Consider the following 19,683-nt stretch of genomic DNA (forward strand, 5'->3'; position numbering starts at 1 on the left):
GTGAGTCTTTGTTTACTATTTTTAATCAGGTTTAATATTTAAGAATGTTTAACTTGCGGTAATAGAATCATTGAATGTTAGAGTTACATAAAATTTAGTGTGCTTTTTGTGTAACTTCCTAACCGAAGCACCAGTTTTCTCTAAGTCATGCTGACAAGTGGTACTCTTGTCATTGTAAGAAGTTGCAAAGATAGTACACAGAGATCCCGTGTGCCCTTCACCTGGTTTCCTTCAATGATTACATCTTGTATAATTATAGTACAATATCAAAACCAGGAAACTGGCATCAATTTATATAGTTTATATGGTTTTATGACATCACATATATGGTTTTATAAACCCCTGCTATTATAAAGATACAGAACTACTATACCACCACAAAGATCTTGGTTATGCTGCCCCTTTATAGTAACGTCCCCCCCAATCCCTAACCTCTGCTAACCACTAATTTATTTTTCATCTCTATAATTTTATCATTTAGAGAATATTGTATGAATGAAATCATATGGTATGTAATATTTTGTGACTTTTTTTCCCATTCTGCATATTGCCCTTGAGGTCCATCTGTGTTGTATGTATAAACAGTTTTTGCTTTTTTTATTACTGAGTAGTATTCAATGGTATGGATATACCACAGTTTGTTTGGTCATTTGCCTATTGAAAGATATTTTGGTTGTTTCCACCTTTTAGCTATTATAAATAAAGATATTCTTTTGGTGAATTTTCTCTTCACATAGAGAATATAGCCTTTTACCATTAAGTATGATCGTAGCTATAGGTTCTTGGTTGATTATTTATTTGAGCAAGTTCTCCTGTATTCCTTATTTTTTGAGAGTTTTTTTTAGTCATGAATTTTTTTCTGCATCAATGAATAGGATTGTGTGATTTTTCTCTTTTAATTTGTGAATATGGTAGGTTGCACTGATTTTCGATATTCAACCAGTCTGACATTCCAGCAATAAACCTCATTTGGTCAGAGTATATTATACTTTTTATATATTGCTGAATTCTATTTGCTAATATTTTGTTAAGTATTTCTGTGTTTGTGAGGGATATTGGTCTGCATTTTTTTGTTGTTTGCCATTTTCTTTTTTGTATTCTGTTCCCTCTGATTTTTATTTCTCTGCTTTTTTTTTCTTGCCTTCCAGTGGGTTATTTGAACATTTTTTTAAGAGTTGCATTTTGATTCATCTCTAGTGTTTTTGAGTGTATTTCTTTGCAAAGATTTTTTTTTTTAGTGGTTGCTCTAGATAATATATTACATATGCACTATCACATCCTACTGGTGTTTACATTTTACTAGAGTGAAGTGTAGAAACCTTACATACCTTACGTTCCTTTGCCTTTCCCTGTTTCTAAGGTAATTTTCTTAAATATTACTTCTATATATGTCAAAAAGCACATCAGACAATGTATACTTTTTGCTTCAAACACCAAACATAATTTAGAAAGCTCAAGAGGAAAAGGAAAGTCTGTTGTATTTACCCATATTTTTGCTTACTATGTTCTTTATTCCTTCTCAGTATTTCCAGGTTCCCTCTTTTTTTGTTTATTTTTGTTTCCAGAACTTTTCTTTAGTCATTCTTTTAGGGTAGGTCTGTTGGTGACAAAGTCTCTTAGTTTTCTTTTGTCTGAGAACGTCTTTATTTGTCATTCATTTCTGAGACATAATTTACCATGTTTAGAATTCAGGGTTGACATTCTTTTATTTCAGCAATTAAAAATATTGTTCCATTTTCTTCTGGCCTCCAAAGTTTCTGATCAGAAGTCTACTGTCATTCAAATTATTTTCCCTCTTTAGGTAAGGTGTTTTTCTCTTGCTGCTTTCAAGACAGTTTGTCTTTAGTTTTTAGTCTGATTACAGTGTGTCTTGCACAGATTTCTTTGAGTGTTCCCTGTTTGGGAGTTTATGTAGTTTTTTGAATCATTAGGCTCAGCTTACACGTTTTACAAATTTGGGAACTTTTCAGTCACTGTTTCTTTAAATACTTTTTCAGCCTTAGCTTCTTTTTCCTCTCCTTCTGGGACTACAGTGACATGAATTTTAGATCTTTTGTTGCAATTCTTCAAGCCCCTGAGGCCTCGCTTATTTTATTTATTTTTATTTTATTTTATTTTATTTTATTTTATTTTATTTTATTTTATTATTTTAATTAGTCTACTTTATGTTTTTTAGATTGAGTGATTTCTGTTGTTCTATTTTCAAGTTCATTGAGTTGTTCCTCTGTTTTCTGCATTCTACAGTTGAGCTCATCCATTTGCTTTTTAAATTTCAGTTATTTTTCAGTTTTAAAATTTCTATTAGGTTCTTTCTGTGTCTTCTTTCCTTGTTCTGGAACTGGAAAGCCTGGCAATACATTTTTGAAATGTTACTAAAGGAAGAATATTTTATTATCTTAGTTCTGCCCTTTGAAGCTATTCAAAATAAGAATATGAATACTAACAGTCCTAGTGGTTGAGGACTATTTTGTGTATGATTTACATTGGTTACTGTATTTAATTCTTAAGTATTCTGTCTTTTACTCATTCAACAAATGTTTACTGGCTATGTACCATATATAACACTTTTTTTTTTTTTTTGGTCAGTCAAATATTTTTGCTTTGGCTTCAAATGGTTAAACAGCTTGTCCTTTATTTACTCAGGAAAGAACTTCATTTCTTCCTTTTTTGGTAGGTTGTAGGCATTGGGAGAAAGAGAGATTGTGAGCTAGGTTCTCACACCTTCACATAAACCAGCCAAGAATTTTCCTTTAGGGTTTCCACACTTTATTTAATTCAGTTTGGAGATTTATCAGTGCTTTTGTGTGGAGCAATATTGTATTTTCAAAGGGTTTTCTTAGATACAAATACTCTTAATTTTTTGGGTAGCCATAAAATTTTAATTGTCAATTTGTGCCATGAGAAAGATTGGGAAGCACTTGTCTATTTTGTAGATTAAAGAATATTTTTCCCCTACAAAGTAAATTCTGTGTATTTAGCCCAATATCATCATCCTTCACAAATAAACTTCTTAAGAGAATTATCTCCAGTGGTTTTCAAACATTATTAAGATCATAATCACCTGGTGGGTTGTTAAAAAACAGATTACTAGGTTTTATCTACAGAATTTCTGGTTACTTAAGTCTCAGCTGGTGCCTAAAAATCTAGCACTTTTAACAAGTCCCGGGGTGATGTTGATTATGCTATTTAGGGGATTTCACTTTGTGAACCATTTGTCTACACACAATTTTTCTACTTCCTTGTCTCCCTTTGATTCTTCAGTTACTTCAACAGATTTTAATTTTCGTAATTCTTTCCAAAGTTTTCTCTAGCATCCTTCTGATCTTCATGGTGCCACATCAAATGCACACTTTTCAGTTCCTTATCTTACCTACTGTATAGAAATCATTCACCGTAGTTACTTTCTCCTCCTGCTGAGGAAACTCTCTTCTGTTTGGTTTGGGGAACTCCCTCTCCCTCGCTCCTTCTTTTCTTTCTGGCATGCTTTTTCTCAGCCTCTCTTTTTCTCAAACCAAACTCTAAATGTTAGGATTCAGTCGGGCTCCTCTTCATATCTTATTTTACCTTCTGTTCCTAAATGATCCACTGAGTCCTATCTGTGTGCTGACAATTCCAATTTATGTCTGCAGCTCCGACTTTTCTTTGTTACAGCTTAACAAATCGATTTTTTATATGCCCACTTGAATAACTTATAGATATTTTGAATAATACATCCAAAATCAATCACCATATTGAATAAATTCTAAGATGCATATTTCTATCATTTTAATATATGTGAATTCTATAGTCAATGGCATCTTAGAGTCTATGAAATAGAGTATTTCCTTCCTACCCCTTTCTGATAAAAAGTCTCTTCCTCCAGCTTTCTCCATCTCATAAGTAGTCTTTCCTTCCATTCAGCTGTTAATGCCAGAAACCTGGGACTTATCCTTGACTCTTGAGTCTTTCTTAATTTTTTTATTATTTTTTTTTAGTAATCTGTATACCCAGTATGGGGCTCAAACTTGTGACACTGAAATCAAGAGTCACGTGCTCTACTGACTGAGCCAGTCAAGGTGCCCTTGTTCAGTCTTTCTTAATTCTCTTATTTCTACTGCCAAAACATCTCTCAGTTCCCTTTTTTCTTACCTTATCTGTTGCTGTCACCTTTGTTCAAGCTATAATTACCTATCCCGTGGATTATTGCCAATGCCTATTAACCTTGGTGTCTTCCAACCCAATCTGTAGTTAGTACTTAGATTCATCTTTTTAAAATGTAAATCAGTTCGTGTAAACATCTTGCTTAAAATCCTTCAGTGAATGAAATCCATAATCTTTAATACAGCATAAAAAGTCCTTTCTAAGCTGGTTTGTGCTGCCTCACCTCACTTAGCATTCTTTTTTTTTTTTTAAAGATTTTATTTATTTGACAGAGACACAGCAAGAGAGGGAACACAAGCAGGGGGGAGTGGGAGAGGGAGAAGCAGGCTTCCCGCGGAGCAGGGAGCCCGATGCAGGGCTCTATCCCAGGACCCTGGGATCATGACCTGAGCCAAAGGCAGACAACAACTGAGGCACCTGGGTGCCCCCTCACTTAGCATTCTTTTGGGTTCAGACACACTGGTGTTCCATCAGTTCTTCTACAGTATCCTGTTGTTGCTTCTTCCTGGAATGTGCTTTCCTCCACTTTCCGTCTACCTATCTCCTTACTTGTCTTTTAGACCACATATTTCATTTCTCATTTTAAAGATCACTTCTTTAGAGGTCATTGCTGACCCCAAAATCTACATTAGACCTTATTATACTCTTTCATGGTGTTTTGAGAGTTCTGCCCTTTGCGCTTATTGTACTCTCTCATAGTGTACTTTCCTGTATGACATTCATGATTTATTTATTGTGTTTATCTTCACTCTGTTCTGTGTCTCATTGTTTTACTCCTTATGCTAGAGCTTAGCACAATACATAGCAAATGGAAGGTATTTAGTGAATATTTTTAAGTAAAAGAAAATATGACTAGAGCTTAAAAAGATGCATATGTACACCTATAGACTAAAAAGAATTTTTTTTAAAATGTAAAGCAAATAAGAAGCACATAAATTTGGGAAATGGATATTCATTCTTAGTTGCCAATTATATACATTGTCTGACAAAATTATTTTAAAAGAAAATTTACTTTTTATGAGAATGCAATTTCTGCAAAAAAGTTGAAAAATTATTTCAAAGTAATTTTAAGTAATTCATGATATTTAAGTAAAGTTTATTTTATTTTTACTAATAGAAATTGAGTGACTCTGTTTTTTTCATTTTCATACAAAATTAATCTTTTGTGTAACCAATTCTTTTTTAAACCATCCCGATTTTTTGGGAGGGTTCAGCATTATAAAGAATATCATATTACATTCCAGGAACAACATTTAATTACTTGGTTTTTTGTTAAAGTGGTTATTGGCAAACCGCTGTTTAATTCTTAAAATGTTCCTTAATCTTTGGAGAACAAGCTCATGTCTGTAGGCCAGCATGGAAAAAAATAGCATGAATAAGACACAGTGGATAGTCTTCTTCTTTTTTGGAATATATAATTTTTTCATTTCTATTCCTGTTTATTATTAGCCTTTTCTCTTCTTGCAGAACTTTTGATCTGTAGGGTCCATCTAGAGTACATAAACTTTGTATTCTGCATTCTATAAATTTTACTCATTTGGAATCTTAGCTTTCTCTTGGTATGTATAGCGAGTGCTGCAGACAGAGTTCTTGAAACCAGACAGGATCACATAGTTTAAAATGTTTATAATGTCTTTGTCTGTCCTATCTTTCGCTGTCTCCTTTACTGCACTCTTTGTCTGTCTGACTCTCACAGGAGACATGGATTACAACTGGTTGGACCATACGTCTTGGCATAGCAGTGAGGCATCCCCAATGTCTTTGGTGAGACATGTGGAGCCTTACTATTTAATTTTCATTTTTCATTTCACTTTTCCTTTTTTATTTACACCTTTGCATGTTTTCTTTTTTGTATCTTTTTTTTATTTTTATTTATTTTTATTTTTATCCCACACCTGTAGGGGACAGTCAAAAGGGAAAAAGAAAAACTAGTGAGCAGGCAGTTTTGTCGGACTCTAACACCAGGTCTGAGAGACAAAAGAAAATGATGTACTTTGGTGGCCACTCTTTGGAAGAGGACTTGGAATGGTCTGAGCCTCAGATTAAGGACTCTGGGGTAGATACCTGTAGTAGCACAACCCTTAACGAGGAGCATAGCCATAGTGATAAGGTACTGAGATTGTGGAGCCTGCCTTTTAACCTGCTCATTTGGTCTTCGTTTGCTCTCTGTCACTCATTCAAACGGAACATAATAAAAGGACAGGGCATTTCAAGGGTCAATGTAGCATTTCTTAAGGTGCAGAAAAGAAAAACAAAACCCAAACAAACAAACCAAAATACTTCTTGCTTGCTTTGCTGTTTTTGTTGTTTGACGGCATACCAAAAAATAAGTAAATGAAATAAAAAATTAGGAACAAAGGAATGCTTTGTCTATGGTCGCATGAGAGAACTTTGTGATGTTTTTATAAACCACAAATCTAAAGAATTTTTGGATTGGCTTATTTGATTGCTTGCATATATTTTCCTTGGGATGAAAATTAAATTATTAATAGTTTCAATCCCAGGCAAAAGGGAGATAATTGGGTCTGTTTGCACAGAAAAAGTTGTTTTTCTTTTTTCCCTTTCACTGTCATTTTGCTCTTTTGTTTTATTGTCATAGCATTTTAATGTAGTTTTAATTAGTACTAGAACCATTGCCATCTGCTTTGGTATTTATTATTTTTGCTTTTAGAATAGTGAGACTTTTGAAATCTTTTTACCGTATAGATGTGATTGACTAGTACTTGTCTTTTGCCTGCCAAATTTTGCATGAAGATGTGCATGTTACTTTTAGATGACCGAAACTATGATTACACAAATCATTTGTTTTGTTATTTGACATGTAATTCATAATGGATGGTGTCATGATTTATAAAGGGCTTGGCTCTACCCTGAGAAAGAGATAAACTCCTAACATTTTCAAGCTTATTTAACAGTGGATACCATTGAATTATCTAATAAATTTAATTTACTAAATAGATCAAAGACCTGAAAGAATCAATGAACCTGCAAAAAGTGAGAAATATAAACTAGCCTCACCTTTGAATTAGGTCTCTTTCTGTCATGTAGATTCAGCTGAAAAGTTACTGGGGCTTGTGTATTTTTATAATTTTAATCCAAAAACCTATTTCAAGGAAGCCCTCATCATAGGCTCAAATTTGATGTATTAATATAATTTTATCTTTTAACTTTTACTGTAATTAAGCCTTTCAAAGTCTCCAATGGTGTTTGAATATTAAAATATCATTTTTAAATGAATTTAACCTCATAGAATTTCAGTCTATCTTTTCTGTCATGTGAATTTTTAATTAATCTTCAGCATTTAGATAGTTTGCATATATTTTCAAGATTTCTCAGATTTCATAGAACATAAAACTGCAATAATGTGTCAGGGCACTGCAAGAATTTGCAGTAATTGGATTTTGAAAAATCTTGAGATTTGGAGCATATCAGCATAATGTAGTAAGCCCTTTTGATCAGTGTTTTGAATGCAAACTGGTTTGTGTAATCATAACTCTTTGGAAATCTGGAGTTTAGAGAGACTGTACAACAAAGGGTCATTTATCATAAAAGAACATTAATTTTTTTTGTTTGTTGATGCAATATGTCAGCACCCTGTGACGTGGCAGCCATCTAAAGATGGAGATCGTTTAATTGGTCGCATTTTGTTAAATAAGCGTCTAAAAGATGGAAGTGTGCCTCGAGATTCAGGAGCAATGCTTGGCTTGAAGGTATGTGATGAAATATGAGATTTTGGCTCTCTACTCCTTTACTGATTTATGAGAAAAGCAAAAATTTAATAACTCTTTCCAACTTATGCCAATTTAGTGTTTCTTTCCCATTTTCAAGAATTCCCAAGTATTTGCACTCATGACCCAAAACCTTTTCATTTTCCAAGTATTATTTATTCCACAATAATACATGTATATATGATTTTGGAAAATATAACTTGAGTGATATTCTTGAATCCTGAATACAGTGCTGTCATTTAAGTCTGTATCTGTGTTTATTCTGTTAAAACAATGGTTTTAATCAATGACTATGCAATCTTGGGAAATGTAGTATATTTATGACATGGTGTTTAAAGGAAAACCACAGGCCTCAAATAGCATCACTTATAGGTTAAGGCCCTATGTCAGTAAAACAAAACTTAATCCCTAGCTTAATGCAGTTTCATCCCCCCAGCAATGTAACCTCTATCCAGTCAACATGGAATTTCCTGGTCAATACTAGGAAATTTATTGATAGACCCCCTTTTGGAGGGCAGTCTTGCCTTAACAGTGCATTCCTTGCTAATAAATTCCTTTCTCCTATTTTTTTTTTAACGCCCTCTCTCAGCCTTTGAAAACCTTTCTTTTGTTGAGCTCAGAAGAGCTCTCCTCTGCTTGCTAGATGGGATGCTGTCCGATTAATGAATCACTTAATAAAGCCAATTAGATCTTCAAATTTACGTGGTTGAATTTTGTTTTTTAGCAAACAGAATATAATTTTTGTTTAAGGGTAGGAAAATGTGGGTGTGTGTGTATTTGTGTGTGTGAGAAAGAGTATACTGTTTAAAGTCTGGAAACTCAAAAATACTTATGCTAGGAGATTTAATATAAATATTAATTCATATTTGACTGTAAAATACCAGACAGTTATGTGGTAAGTAGATCAAACAGAACTTTGTGGTTTGGGGGTTTTTTTGTTGTTGTTGTTGGTGGTGGTTTTTTGTTGTTGTTATTGTTCATCTGTATGCTGAATTAAAAACTGAAATGAAAAAAGAGTAAGTGGTTTTTAGAGTTAAGCAATTGCCACAGAAGTTGCCCTATAGAATATAGTGAGATATTAGAACACTTGGGGTATAAGTGGAATTGGCCAACAAACATTTATTGGGTACCTGCCATGTAGCTGGCACTCACCTGAGCATTTTACTTCTATCATATTATTTAACACAGCAGATGAGAAATAGGCTTAGAGAGGTGTCATAACTTGCCTACGGTCACAAAGATGATGATGAAGGTGAGATTTAAATCCAGATCTGTCCAATATAGTGTTAGAGCAGTGAAAAGTAGAGGTTAGGGAGTCTTAGCTTGAATCCCTACTACAGCCATTATAAGGAACATGACATTGGGCAACTAAACTTCTGTTAGCCTCAGATTCCTCATCTGTAAAATGGAGATAATAATGCCTATTGAATTATTATAATAAACTTAAAGCAATATACAAGCATATAGCACAGTAGCTAGCATACTGTAAGATTTTGATAATAATAATAATAGTATAAAGTATCATTAATTATTACTGAAGTTTATCAAGCCAAGAAAGTTTTAAAATATTAACGTATTTTTAATTTTCAGAATCAAACATAGCACTAATTAGTATGAACTAAACTAATGGGGTGTTTCACTGTTCACCCATCGTATGAACTGAACTGGGGGTGTTTCACTGCAACTTGGGAATAAATACATAGAAAAAGCCAGTGATTTTTAAAATTCAGATATTGTTCACTCAATTTAGAAGGAAAAAACTAATTAATGAAGTCAATTACTATTATTTGCTTAACATGCTATAAAGTTGATATATTGGTTGAATGGTAGTTGATCACAAGCATTAATTTTGTAAGAGGCCAGTCTTACAGGTACACATATGACTCTGCAGCATTATTGCTAACATTTGTTTTTCCTCTTTCTAGAAGATATATATTAATAGAAACATAAAAATAAAAAAATTGGGATGCAAATGGCCTAAAGTTTACATGAGTTCTAATGAGATTAAGTACATTTTGTAATTTTCTTACGAAAAATCCATCATTATCATTTACATTATCAATGAGCCTAAAAGATTACTAAAGAATGAAATTTTGGTGGGTTATCATAACTATAATCAAAGTAACAAATATTTATGTGATTATGATATTTGAAATCTGTAACTAGAAACATTAATATAATTCTATAATACTGTAATAGCATGTTTTTGGAAATGATAAAAATAATTCTCTAAGAGAAAGTACAAATTATTAAATTCTTTCTAAGGTATGTAATTTTTTTTATTATTATGTTATGCTAATCACCATACATCACATCATTCATTTTTGATGTAGTGTTCCATGATTCATTGTTTGCGTATAACACCCAGTGCTCCATGCAGTACGTGCCCTCTTTAATACCCATCACCAGGCTAACCCATCCCCCCACCCCCCTCCCCTCTAGAACCCTCAGTTTGTTTCTCAGAGTCCACAGTCTCTCATGGTTCATCTCCCCCTCCGATTTCCCCAATATTTTTTTTTACAAATAATAGATTAAATTGTGAAAATTTTAGAATATCTCAAAAGAGTCCACTTATGGAACATGTACTCAGAACACTATATTATTAAAAATTATTTTTAGAATATTATAGTTCTAAAAGCTACAAATTGTCTAATTTTTTACTTGAATCTTCAACTATGTTCCTTTGAACAATATGCCTATTTTAACACTTTTCTCTTTTAAACAGGTTGTAGGAGGAAAGATGACTGAATCAGGTCGGCTTTGTGCATTTATTACCAAAGTAAAAAAAGGAAGTTTAGCTGATACTGTAGGACATCTTAGACCAGGTAGGTTTCTATCTTTGATTATTTATATTTAAACTGTTAAACTCAAGTAGTTATAAAAAAGTTGTCCTCACTTAGAAATGATTTGACCAAAAACAAGGGACTCATTTCTAACTTAAACAAAAAATCTTTATTCTTAATGGAAAGTGTAACTGTTATTTCTTGGGTCACATTAGAAAGATTTTTATATTTACTGATTTTTTTGCTGATGGATATTCTTATTGTGTATCTAGTATTAATCTATCTTGCTTCCCATAAGGCTTTGCTTTTCTTTTGAAAAAATTCCAACAGTTTAGGAAACAAACGTTATGGATAAATACATATTTCCTACAATGTGTGACGCCTTATCTCTTTGGTAATGGATACTATTGGAGAGATCCTCGAGTCCTTTGGAGAGAATATGATAAGATGCTAAGCTTTAAACATTTGATAAGGAACTGTAGGGGCTCCTGGGTGGTTCAGTTGGTTAAGTGTCTGTCTTCAGCTTAGGTCATGGTCCCAGGGTCCTGGGATGGATCCCCGCACAGCATCGAGCTCCCTGCTCACTGAGCAGGGAGTCTGCTTCTCCCTCTCCCTCTCCCTCAGTCCCCACCCCCCCTACTACCCCCCTTGTGCTCTCTCTCATGTGTGCTCTGTCTCAAATAAATAAATAAAATCTAAAAAAAAAAGAGAAATTTTAGACAAGGTGCTCAGTTGCATATATATTGACAAACCTAGAATATAGTCATAAAATTTTCAAAGGGTTAACAGATTTTAGTAATTTCTAGAATTAGATTCCTATTAAGAAACCACAGAGATAACTTTTACGTAATTTTATTCCTCAGACCTTTGTCCTTTTGGGTAAAAGTACTAATCATCCTTACCATCAAATTTTATGCCAATGGAGCTGTTCAGTATGTCTTATTCCATAATGGTGACTTTATTCTATTGAGTTCATTGCAGTTTAAGAGTGCTTTGGTTTCAAGTGCATTTTATGGGATTAGTTTTTCTTTCTAAAATTATCGTTACTGGAATACACTGCAGGTGATGAAGTATTAGAATGGAATGGAAGGTTATTGCAAGGAGCCACATTTGAGGAAGTATATAACATCATTCTGGAATCCAAACCTGAACCACAAGTGGAGCTTGTTGTTTCAAGACCTATTGGGTGAGTTGGTTTGTGTACTTTATGCACATACCTTATAAAGTTGACTACTATTACACAATTTGTAGTGTGCAATCTAAAAATATCTGATTGCTCTATAAAAATTGTTTTGAGGACAGTGCTTCTTTTCTCCTTCTTTGCTAAAACAGCTCACCAAAAATCATGATATTTCTTTATTTGATCATGCTAGAATACACAGTTATTATAAAAGAAGAAGAAGTATTTAGGTGTTTATTATTTTTATTGTCTTAGTAGCTTAGTGGGTGGCTAAAGGCATAGTAGGAGAAGGGGACTATAATAACAATTACTTTTAAAAGAAAGTTCATGAACTATGGTCCTCTACATTGTGAAAATGAGGGTCAATGAATTTTACATATTTTTTTTTTCAAAATGGAGATTTCAACATAGGAAAGAGAGGTCCCAAGGACACAGTATTCCTAAATAGAGGAACAGTTTAAGGAACAACATGATGTGTTTAAGGAAACAGAACCAAAGTACTCCTCGGCTTTTGTAATTTTTTACCTATAGATTAAATTAGCAATTTCTAAAAGATGGTGATAAATATAATCCTTTGTGCCGTATCCTGATAATTTCTCATTAAATATCACAGCAGTGCTTCCCTTATAGAAGCTTATATTTTAAGCTGATGTAAGAGATATACCTATAACTAAGTAAAAGCAATAGAAAAAATATATACAATGACAGCAAATTATTAAGTGCAAGTTTGGGGTAAAAGTATTTGAGGGTGGAAGCTATAGAAATTCTTTTTTTGTTGTAGAGTACCAATGGCCAGTTGTCTTTCACTTAGGAAATGATTGGACTGTATTATTTTGATCTCTTTTTATGTTGGAGAAAATGATTTATGTTGGTAACTTAGTTTTTTTTAATTATTTTATTTTATTTTATTTTATTATGTTATGTTAATCACCATACATTACATCATTAGTTTTTGATGTAGTGTTCCATGATTCATTGTTTGCGTGTAAAAAGTAACTTAGTTTTATTGAAATGTTCCTTTCAAAGTAATGAATCTGGCACATGAAATTGTATCTTTTTCATTTTCCTTTTCATAGTTTTGTAATATGCAGTGTATCAAAACTGCAGTATATCAGCTTAGTATATTAATCAAATATATTTCTTGGTATTAAAGGATCCTCTAATCATATTTTTAATATCTTAAATATTCTTTTATGTATTTTTCTGAATGACCTTAACTATTAAAATTTTTTCTACCATTCTTGGCAAATCTCAAACAAAAATGTATATACTTTCGACATAAATGCAGTTACCATTTGTAAGTCCCAATGAAAAACATGTTTGCATTTTTTCCTCAATGGAGTTATTACATTTAAAAAATTTCATTCAGAATCTGAATCTTTAAATTTTTCTTGTGGTGATATTTTATTTATACTTCAATGTTATTGATTAAAGAATAGAATAGAATTCAAATATATCATAAAACCTATCTTTAATTCAAAAATTTATTAGAATGGATGGTTATGTAGTAAAGCACATAGAAAATAAAGTATGTTTTTATAAATCTGCTATAAATGCATATGACTGTTTATTCCTTTCTAAGCAGTTGAGGTTAGTTCAGAATATTTTGATTAGCAATAAAGTACTACGTCTCGTTTTCTCTTACTTATATAATGCTACTATCATTCACAATTTTGTTCATTTTACGCTCTCCTGTTATATATAGGTTGCTGATCATCGAAATAGCAGTTGCATTAATTGTTGAAACAGTTTCTTGTTTTTTTTTGTTCTATCATTTCAGAGATATCCCTAGAATCCCTGACAGCACACATGCACAACTGGAGTCCAGTAAGTCTCATTCATTCTTGAAGAAAATATTAATAGTGTCATTTTCAGGGGTCAGATGAATTATTTTATCTATTAATATGAAGTAAGAAATAGAATAACCTTGTTATCAAAATATAGTTATTATACAAATGAAAAATTTAGTATTATTTCATGTTATTGTGGGATAAAATACAAATTCTGTAATATTTTAAAGATAGTTTTATTTTTTTTAAAGATTTTATTTGTTTATTTGAGAGAGAGAATGAGAGAGAGAGAAAGAGAGAGCATGAGAGGGGGTTGGGTCAGAGGGAGAAGCAGACTCCCTGCCGAGCAGGGAGCCCGATGCGGGACTCAATCCTGGGACTCCAGGATCATGACCTGAGCCGAAGGCAGTTGCTTAACCAACTGAGCCACCCAGACGCCCTAAAGATGGTTTTATTTTAATCATACCCTCTTAACTGCTACATGTTTTTGGATAGCTTTATTAAGGTACACTACAATAAATTGGACCTAAGTGCACAATGAGGTAAGTTTTGATATACAGATGAAAACCGTCATCACAATAAAAATAATGAACAAACCCATCTCTCCTAAAAGTTCCCCCCCGCTTCCTTAATTTCTTCTAATTTTAAAATTTACTACTTTGTAAACTAACCCTCAGTAAGTGGGGGGGGGATGCTTGGGAAAATCTAGTGAATAATATCCCAATTTACATTATTAGAAAATAGGATAGTAGTTTTGATTTGGCATCATAGTAGAAATGGAACAATAGACAAATACGTTTAAGTAATGTTAAATACATAAACGCTTTTTATTACTTGTGTTTGAGTGCTATTTCAGATGTTAAACAAATGGCTTTTTTTCCAGTGAACTAAGTTTCTTGATTGATTGAGAGTAAGGGATATTGTAAAAGAAGAGAGGAGAAAAAAAAAAAAAAGAAGAGAGGAGAAGGGTTGCCATTTGAAGTATGTTGCTCAGGAGAGACCATATTGAGAAGGAATGATTGGAGCGAAGATTTGGAGGAGTGGCTATCTGGGGGAAAAACTTTCCAGGTACAGGGACCAAGTGGTGCAGAGGTTCTTGGGCAGGAAAGCCTACGATGCACTTGAGGAAAAGCAAGAAGGCCAGTGTTGCTGCACCGGACTGAGCAGCGGGAAGGATGGATAGGGGAGTCCTGGCAGCCAAATTTGCATAGAGTTTGTAAACCGCTGTGAAGACTACTTTGTTTTGGGCTTTTACTCTGTGGGAAATCAGTAACCACATACGATGGTTTTGAGGAGAGATTTATGTTTTAAAATCTGGCTACTGTGTTGAAAATAGTTTAAATGGAGTCAAGGGTGAAAGCTGAGAGAGTTGTGAGAGAACTGTTTTTATATTTAGTATTTTATTTGGTGACTTAGGCTATTGGTGGGAGCAATGAGGTGATGAGAAGTGATTGGATCCTACAATAATTAAGAATATACTATTAAAATAGATTTTTTTACTTTTATATCACAATTATAAGTGTCTTTAAAATCTTTACCAGAGAGGTGAAATACTTTGGGAATGGCATAGCACTATATTTTAAAATATGATCGAATGACTTATTTGATTTAGTACCTTTAAGTAGGTACTAAACCATTTTAGCCAAAATGATACCATGATCACAAAGGAACTATAACAATAAATAAATACAGTTGACCCTTGAATAACATGGGTTTGAACTGCATGGGTCCACTTATGTACACATTTTTTCAGTAAATACAGTGTATTACTGTAAATGTATTTTCTCTTCCTTATGATTGTTTAAATAACATTTTCTTTTCTCTAGCTCACTTTACTGTAAGAATACAGTATATAATATATATAATGTACAAAATATGTGTTAATCGGCTGTTTATTGGTGCATCATCTGGTCAATAGTAGGCTATCGGTAGTTAAGTTTTTGAGGCATCACAAGTTACTGTGGTTTTTTTTTTGACTGTGCAGGGGTTAGCGCCCTTAACCCTCAGGGTCAACTGTACTAATATAATGATATCATCATCATTATCATCATTGCTCCCATTTTACTGAGTGCCTGGGATTGTGGTTGATGCTGTGTCTACATTATCACACTTATTTCTTACAAAAGTCCAATTTTTATTCACTTAAGTAACATCACTCAGATATTGTATGAGCAAGGTGGAACCCTTTATCTTATTATAGCTATTAAAAAAATCCCCTAGTCTACAATTTTACAATTGTTTCTGAGGAGATAAGGGTCCTTTATCAAATTAAATTAGAATCAATCCTTTATTCTTTTTTTTTAAAGATTTTATTTATTTATTTGACAGAGAGAGACACAGCGAGAGAGGGAACACAAGCAGGGGGAGTGAGAGCGGGAGAAGCAGGCTTCCCGCCGAGCAGGGAGCCCGATGCAGGGCTCGATCCCAGGACCCTGGGGTCATGACCTAAGCTGAAAGCAGACACTTAACCATCTGAGCCACCCAGGTGCCCCAATCCTTTATTCTTTAAATGTTGAAGAATAAGCCCAATTATTAATCTCTGTCCTTAGTTCCTCAGTAAATTCTTCTCTTCATAATGCTTTTAATTGCCACATGACTGCTAAGTTTATAGTACCAAGATGATCTGTCATCATTCCTTTATGCTTGAATGTTTAAATAATATGTTCTGTTAAGTGTCTTCCTGTTACTTGAAGCTTAACATGTACAAAACAGCTTATTTCTTTCCACTTCTAAATATTATATAAGGTACCACTGTATTTCTTTTTTTAAATTTTATTTTATTATGTTAATCACCGTATCTTACATCATTAGTTTTTGATGTAGTGTTCCATGATTCATTGTTTGCGTATAACACCCAGTGCTCCATGCAGTACGTGCCCTCTTTAATACTCATCACCAGGCTAACCCATCCCCCCCCCCCCTCCCCTCTAGAACCCTCGGTTTGTTTCTTAGAGTCCATAGTCTCTCCACTTCTGATCCCAAAGCCTGAAGTTTCCTCCTCAGTTTATACTGTACTCTTCCTAGAGGTGTATTTTATCCTCTTATGGCTCCAACCCAGCAGACACTCTACACTTTGATTTCTAACACTAATATCTACTTGACATTTGGTCCCATCCATGGATCCCATTACCTGCTTGACATCTCCCCTTGGATTTCTCAGAGGTACCACGGGGTCACCGGGGTCACCATGTTACAAAGTAACTTCTCCACCCATTCCCTTAAGCACAGGACTATCTCCAGTGTTCCACATCCCAAGGAATATCAGCAGTGTTCCGTGCAGAGAACAAGACAGACCTTCAGGACTTTCTTGATCTCATGTCTGGCCACAAGGCTTGATATCTTCATGTTTCCTCTCTTCCCTTTATCTCTCATATCTAGTTAGTTTCTGAGTCCTCCTTTGTTTATTTTGTGCTCTCACCAGAATTCTTTCTTTCCATTCCATTTTCACAATATTTCCTATTATTGTTTTATTGAATTCCACCTGTTAAGTATTTTCCATCGCTCTCAAATCAATCCATGCTTTAAGTAAGTGATAAAGTCATCTGCAAGTGTAGTTATTGCCTCATTCAGAAGAGCTAGCTTTGATACTCAATTAGTACCAAAATGTGTAGCCCAGAATTCCAGGCGCTTAATTCCCCCTGCTATCCCATTAGCTACATTTTGACTCACTTTCTGAATTATTCCTTCCCTTCTGTAGAGATAAATTCATACATATAACTTCTGGGTATTGAGGCTCTGCTTCTTCTGCTATACTGTCTCTTTTTTCAAGGACGTTTACTTCCTTTCTGCCTGTCTAATTTATTATATTCTTTTCCAGATGTGGTTTAAAAGTATCACTTCCTGGAAAGACTTCATGATTAACATTCCAGTACTTATGTTTTTAGAATTACAAGTTTAAACCATCTTCAAGTGACTTTATTGGTTTAGGTTTTGATTTTTCCTAAGTTTCTAATACACATAACAGATGAGGTAACCAGGTCCTGATGTAGAGGTCTGTCCCTACTATAACTGGCAGAGAAAATGTTTCACTCTTGGTCTTAAGAGAATTCCTCAGCTGTACTTATGCTTCAGAAAATAGCTGTAATTTGCGGCACCTGGGTGGCTCAGTCGGTAAGCGTCTGCCTTCAGCTCAGGTCGTGATCCCAGGGTCCTGGGATCGAGCCCCACATCAGGCTCTCTGCTCGGCGGGAAGCCTGCTTCTCCCTCTCCCACTCCCTCTGCTTGTGTTCCCTCTCTCACTCTCTCTCTCTGTCAAATAAATAAATAAAATCTTTTAAAAAAAATAGCCATAAGTATATCTGGAACATTGTGGCTAAGAAAATGGTCTATATAATGACATTTTGTGGACATTTTAAATAAATAAATAATTTAAAAGACATATGGTAAAGATTATTAAGTACTAATGAAGAGTCATCATTATTGTTCTTTATGTATAATTACCATTTCAGGTTCTAGCTCTTTTGAATCTCAAAAAATGGATCGCCCTTCTATTTCCGTTACCTCTCCCATGAGTCCTGGCATGTTGAGGGATGTTCCACAATACTTATCTGGACAACTTTCAGTATGTAATCACTACATTAATTTCTCTTTTTGAAGTACCAAGTAATGTTATTACTATATGACAATAGCTTTTTGTAAACCAGCTCCTTCTTAGAATGTAATTGTGTTTTTAACCATCAGTTTTCTCATTCTTAGTAGTTTTGATTAATTGAAATTTAATTTTAATTATTTAGCATAGAGTTTCTTTATTAAAGTATATTAGATTTTCTGGAATTCAGTGAGAGAATTTGTAGAGATATCTAAAACCTTCTTTACCTTAGTAATTTTATTCCAAAATTCAAGGTCATGATTTTTGCTCACTATCTTAAAATGACTATAATTTGTCCTAGACTTTTGAGAGAAATCACATTGCAGTACTGTACAAAGATGGTATATTTAAGATGAAAGTAAATTTTATACATTCCCTGCTTTTCAAGTTTAAGGAAATTTGGTATGAATTTCATAGTAAATCACTGGGGTATGAATATTGCTGTAAGTATAATGATATTTGAGAAGCTTTGGTCAACAGACAAAACTAAGTAAATGGCTAATATATAATAGATAACTGAGTATACTGGGTGATTTCATAGTAAGGGATCCCTAATTTGAACATCTTATATAAAAATTAAAAATTCAATTTGGCATTTTCTGTCCATAATTAGAAGAGATTTACAAATTTGAGCCCTCACTTTTTATCAATTTCTTCAGTTGCCATTCTCTTTTTAAACTATTTAAAATATTAAAATATCTAAATTCATCCAGTTGTATTTTAGAAACATCATGTTGATGAGTTACTAAACTTGCAATTTTATATGTATTAAGAACTATTTAGATTCTCAAAATCCAGACATTGAATTTTGGATAAAAAATGTTATAATTGAAAACTAAACTATTCTTGGGCTGATATTTTAAGAGTAATAGAAAAAGCTTTTTGTTTAATCAGCTATGAAGTTTCTCCTTTTATTTTTCGGGGGGTAGGAGAGGTGTTTGATTTTTACTGAAGAATTTTTATTAATTAAAAGCTATAGGAAGTATAAGCAGAGCTAACATTAAAATTATTGAAATAGTTTTTAGACATGTCCATTCTGGGACTATTTTGATCACAAAGGTGACAATAACAGAAAAATTATGCAAGAAAGAAGTTGAGATACTATTAGGAACTTGTAAATGTCTTACTAAAATTAATTTCTTCTCTTTATTATTTTCTTTTCCTTTCTCATAAACAGAGTGAACTTTTTCATTTGAAGACAGTGATCTTTCTTTCATTTTCTATAATAAGTAGCATCTTTCTACTTATTCTTTTACATATATTAACAGCACAGATGTTGTCATTTATAGTTACAAATGTATGTGTATTTTCTTACACCATTTTAGAAAGTGCTAATATTAACCTTTTTTATTAAATTATTATGGCTCCATTCAAATAGTCCATCTTTAAATAGTGTTTAGGATGCCTGGATGATGCCAGTACATAAATGTGTGTGTGTGTGTGTGTGTGTGTGTGTGTGTGTGTGTGTGTGTGT

General features: G+C 33.3%; 1 protein-coding gene across 36 annotated transcripts in view; it reads left to right on the forward strand.

The window, feature by feature from the left end:
- Window positions 1-19,683, forward strand: part of RIMS2 (regulating synaptic membrane exocytosis 2) — a 587,791-nt gene that overhangs the window by 288,399 nt on the left and 279,709 nt on the right. For 19 of the 36 annotated variants that reach the window (XM_073893068.1, XM_073893069.1, XM_073893070.1 and 16 more), the window contains 6 exons: window positions 6,042-6,250; window positions 7,731-7,850; window positions 10,594-10,693; window positions 11,714-11,837; window positions 13,612-13,658; window positions 18,070-18,182. In XM_073893068.1, the coding sequence (XP_073749169.1) occupies window positions 6,042-6,250; window positions 7,731-7,850; window positions 10,594-10,693; window positions 11,714-11,837; window positions 13,612-13,658; window positions 18,070-18,182 (713 nt within the window). Of the gene's footprint in view, window positions 1-5,836; window positions 5,905-6,041; window positions 6,251-7,730; window positions 7,851-10,593; window positions 10,694-11,713; window positions 11,838-13,611; window positions 13,659-18,069; window positions 18,183-19,683 lie in introns of all 36 variants that reach the window. The other 17 variants (XM_073893075.1, XM_073893081.1, XM_073893077.1 and 14 more) reach the window with 1 other exon arrangement.

This window comes from Callorhinus ursinus, unplaced genomic scaffold (genome assembly GCF_003265705.2).
Source record: "Callorhinus ursinus isolate GAN/ISIS: 27379988/994484 unplaced genomic scaffold, GSC_fseal_2.0 scaffold5, whole genome shotgun sequence".
In the NCBI taxonomy this organism is placed as follows: Eukaryota; Metazoa; Chordata; class Mammalia; order Carnivora; family Otariidae; genus Callorhinus; species Callorhinus ursinus.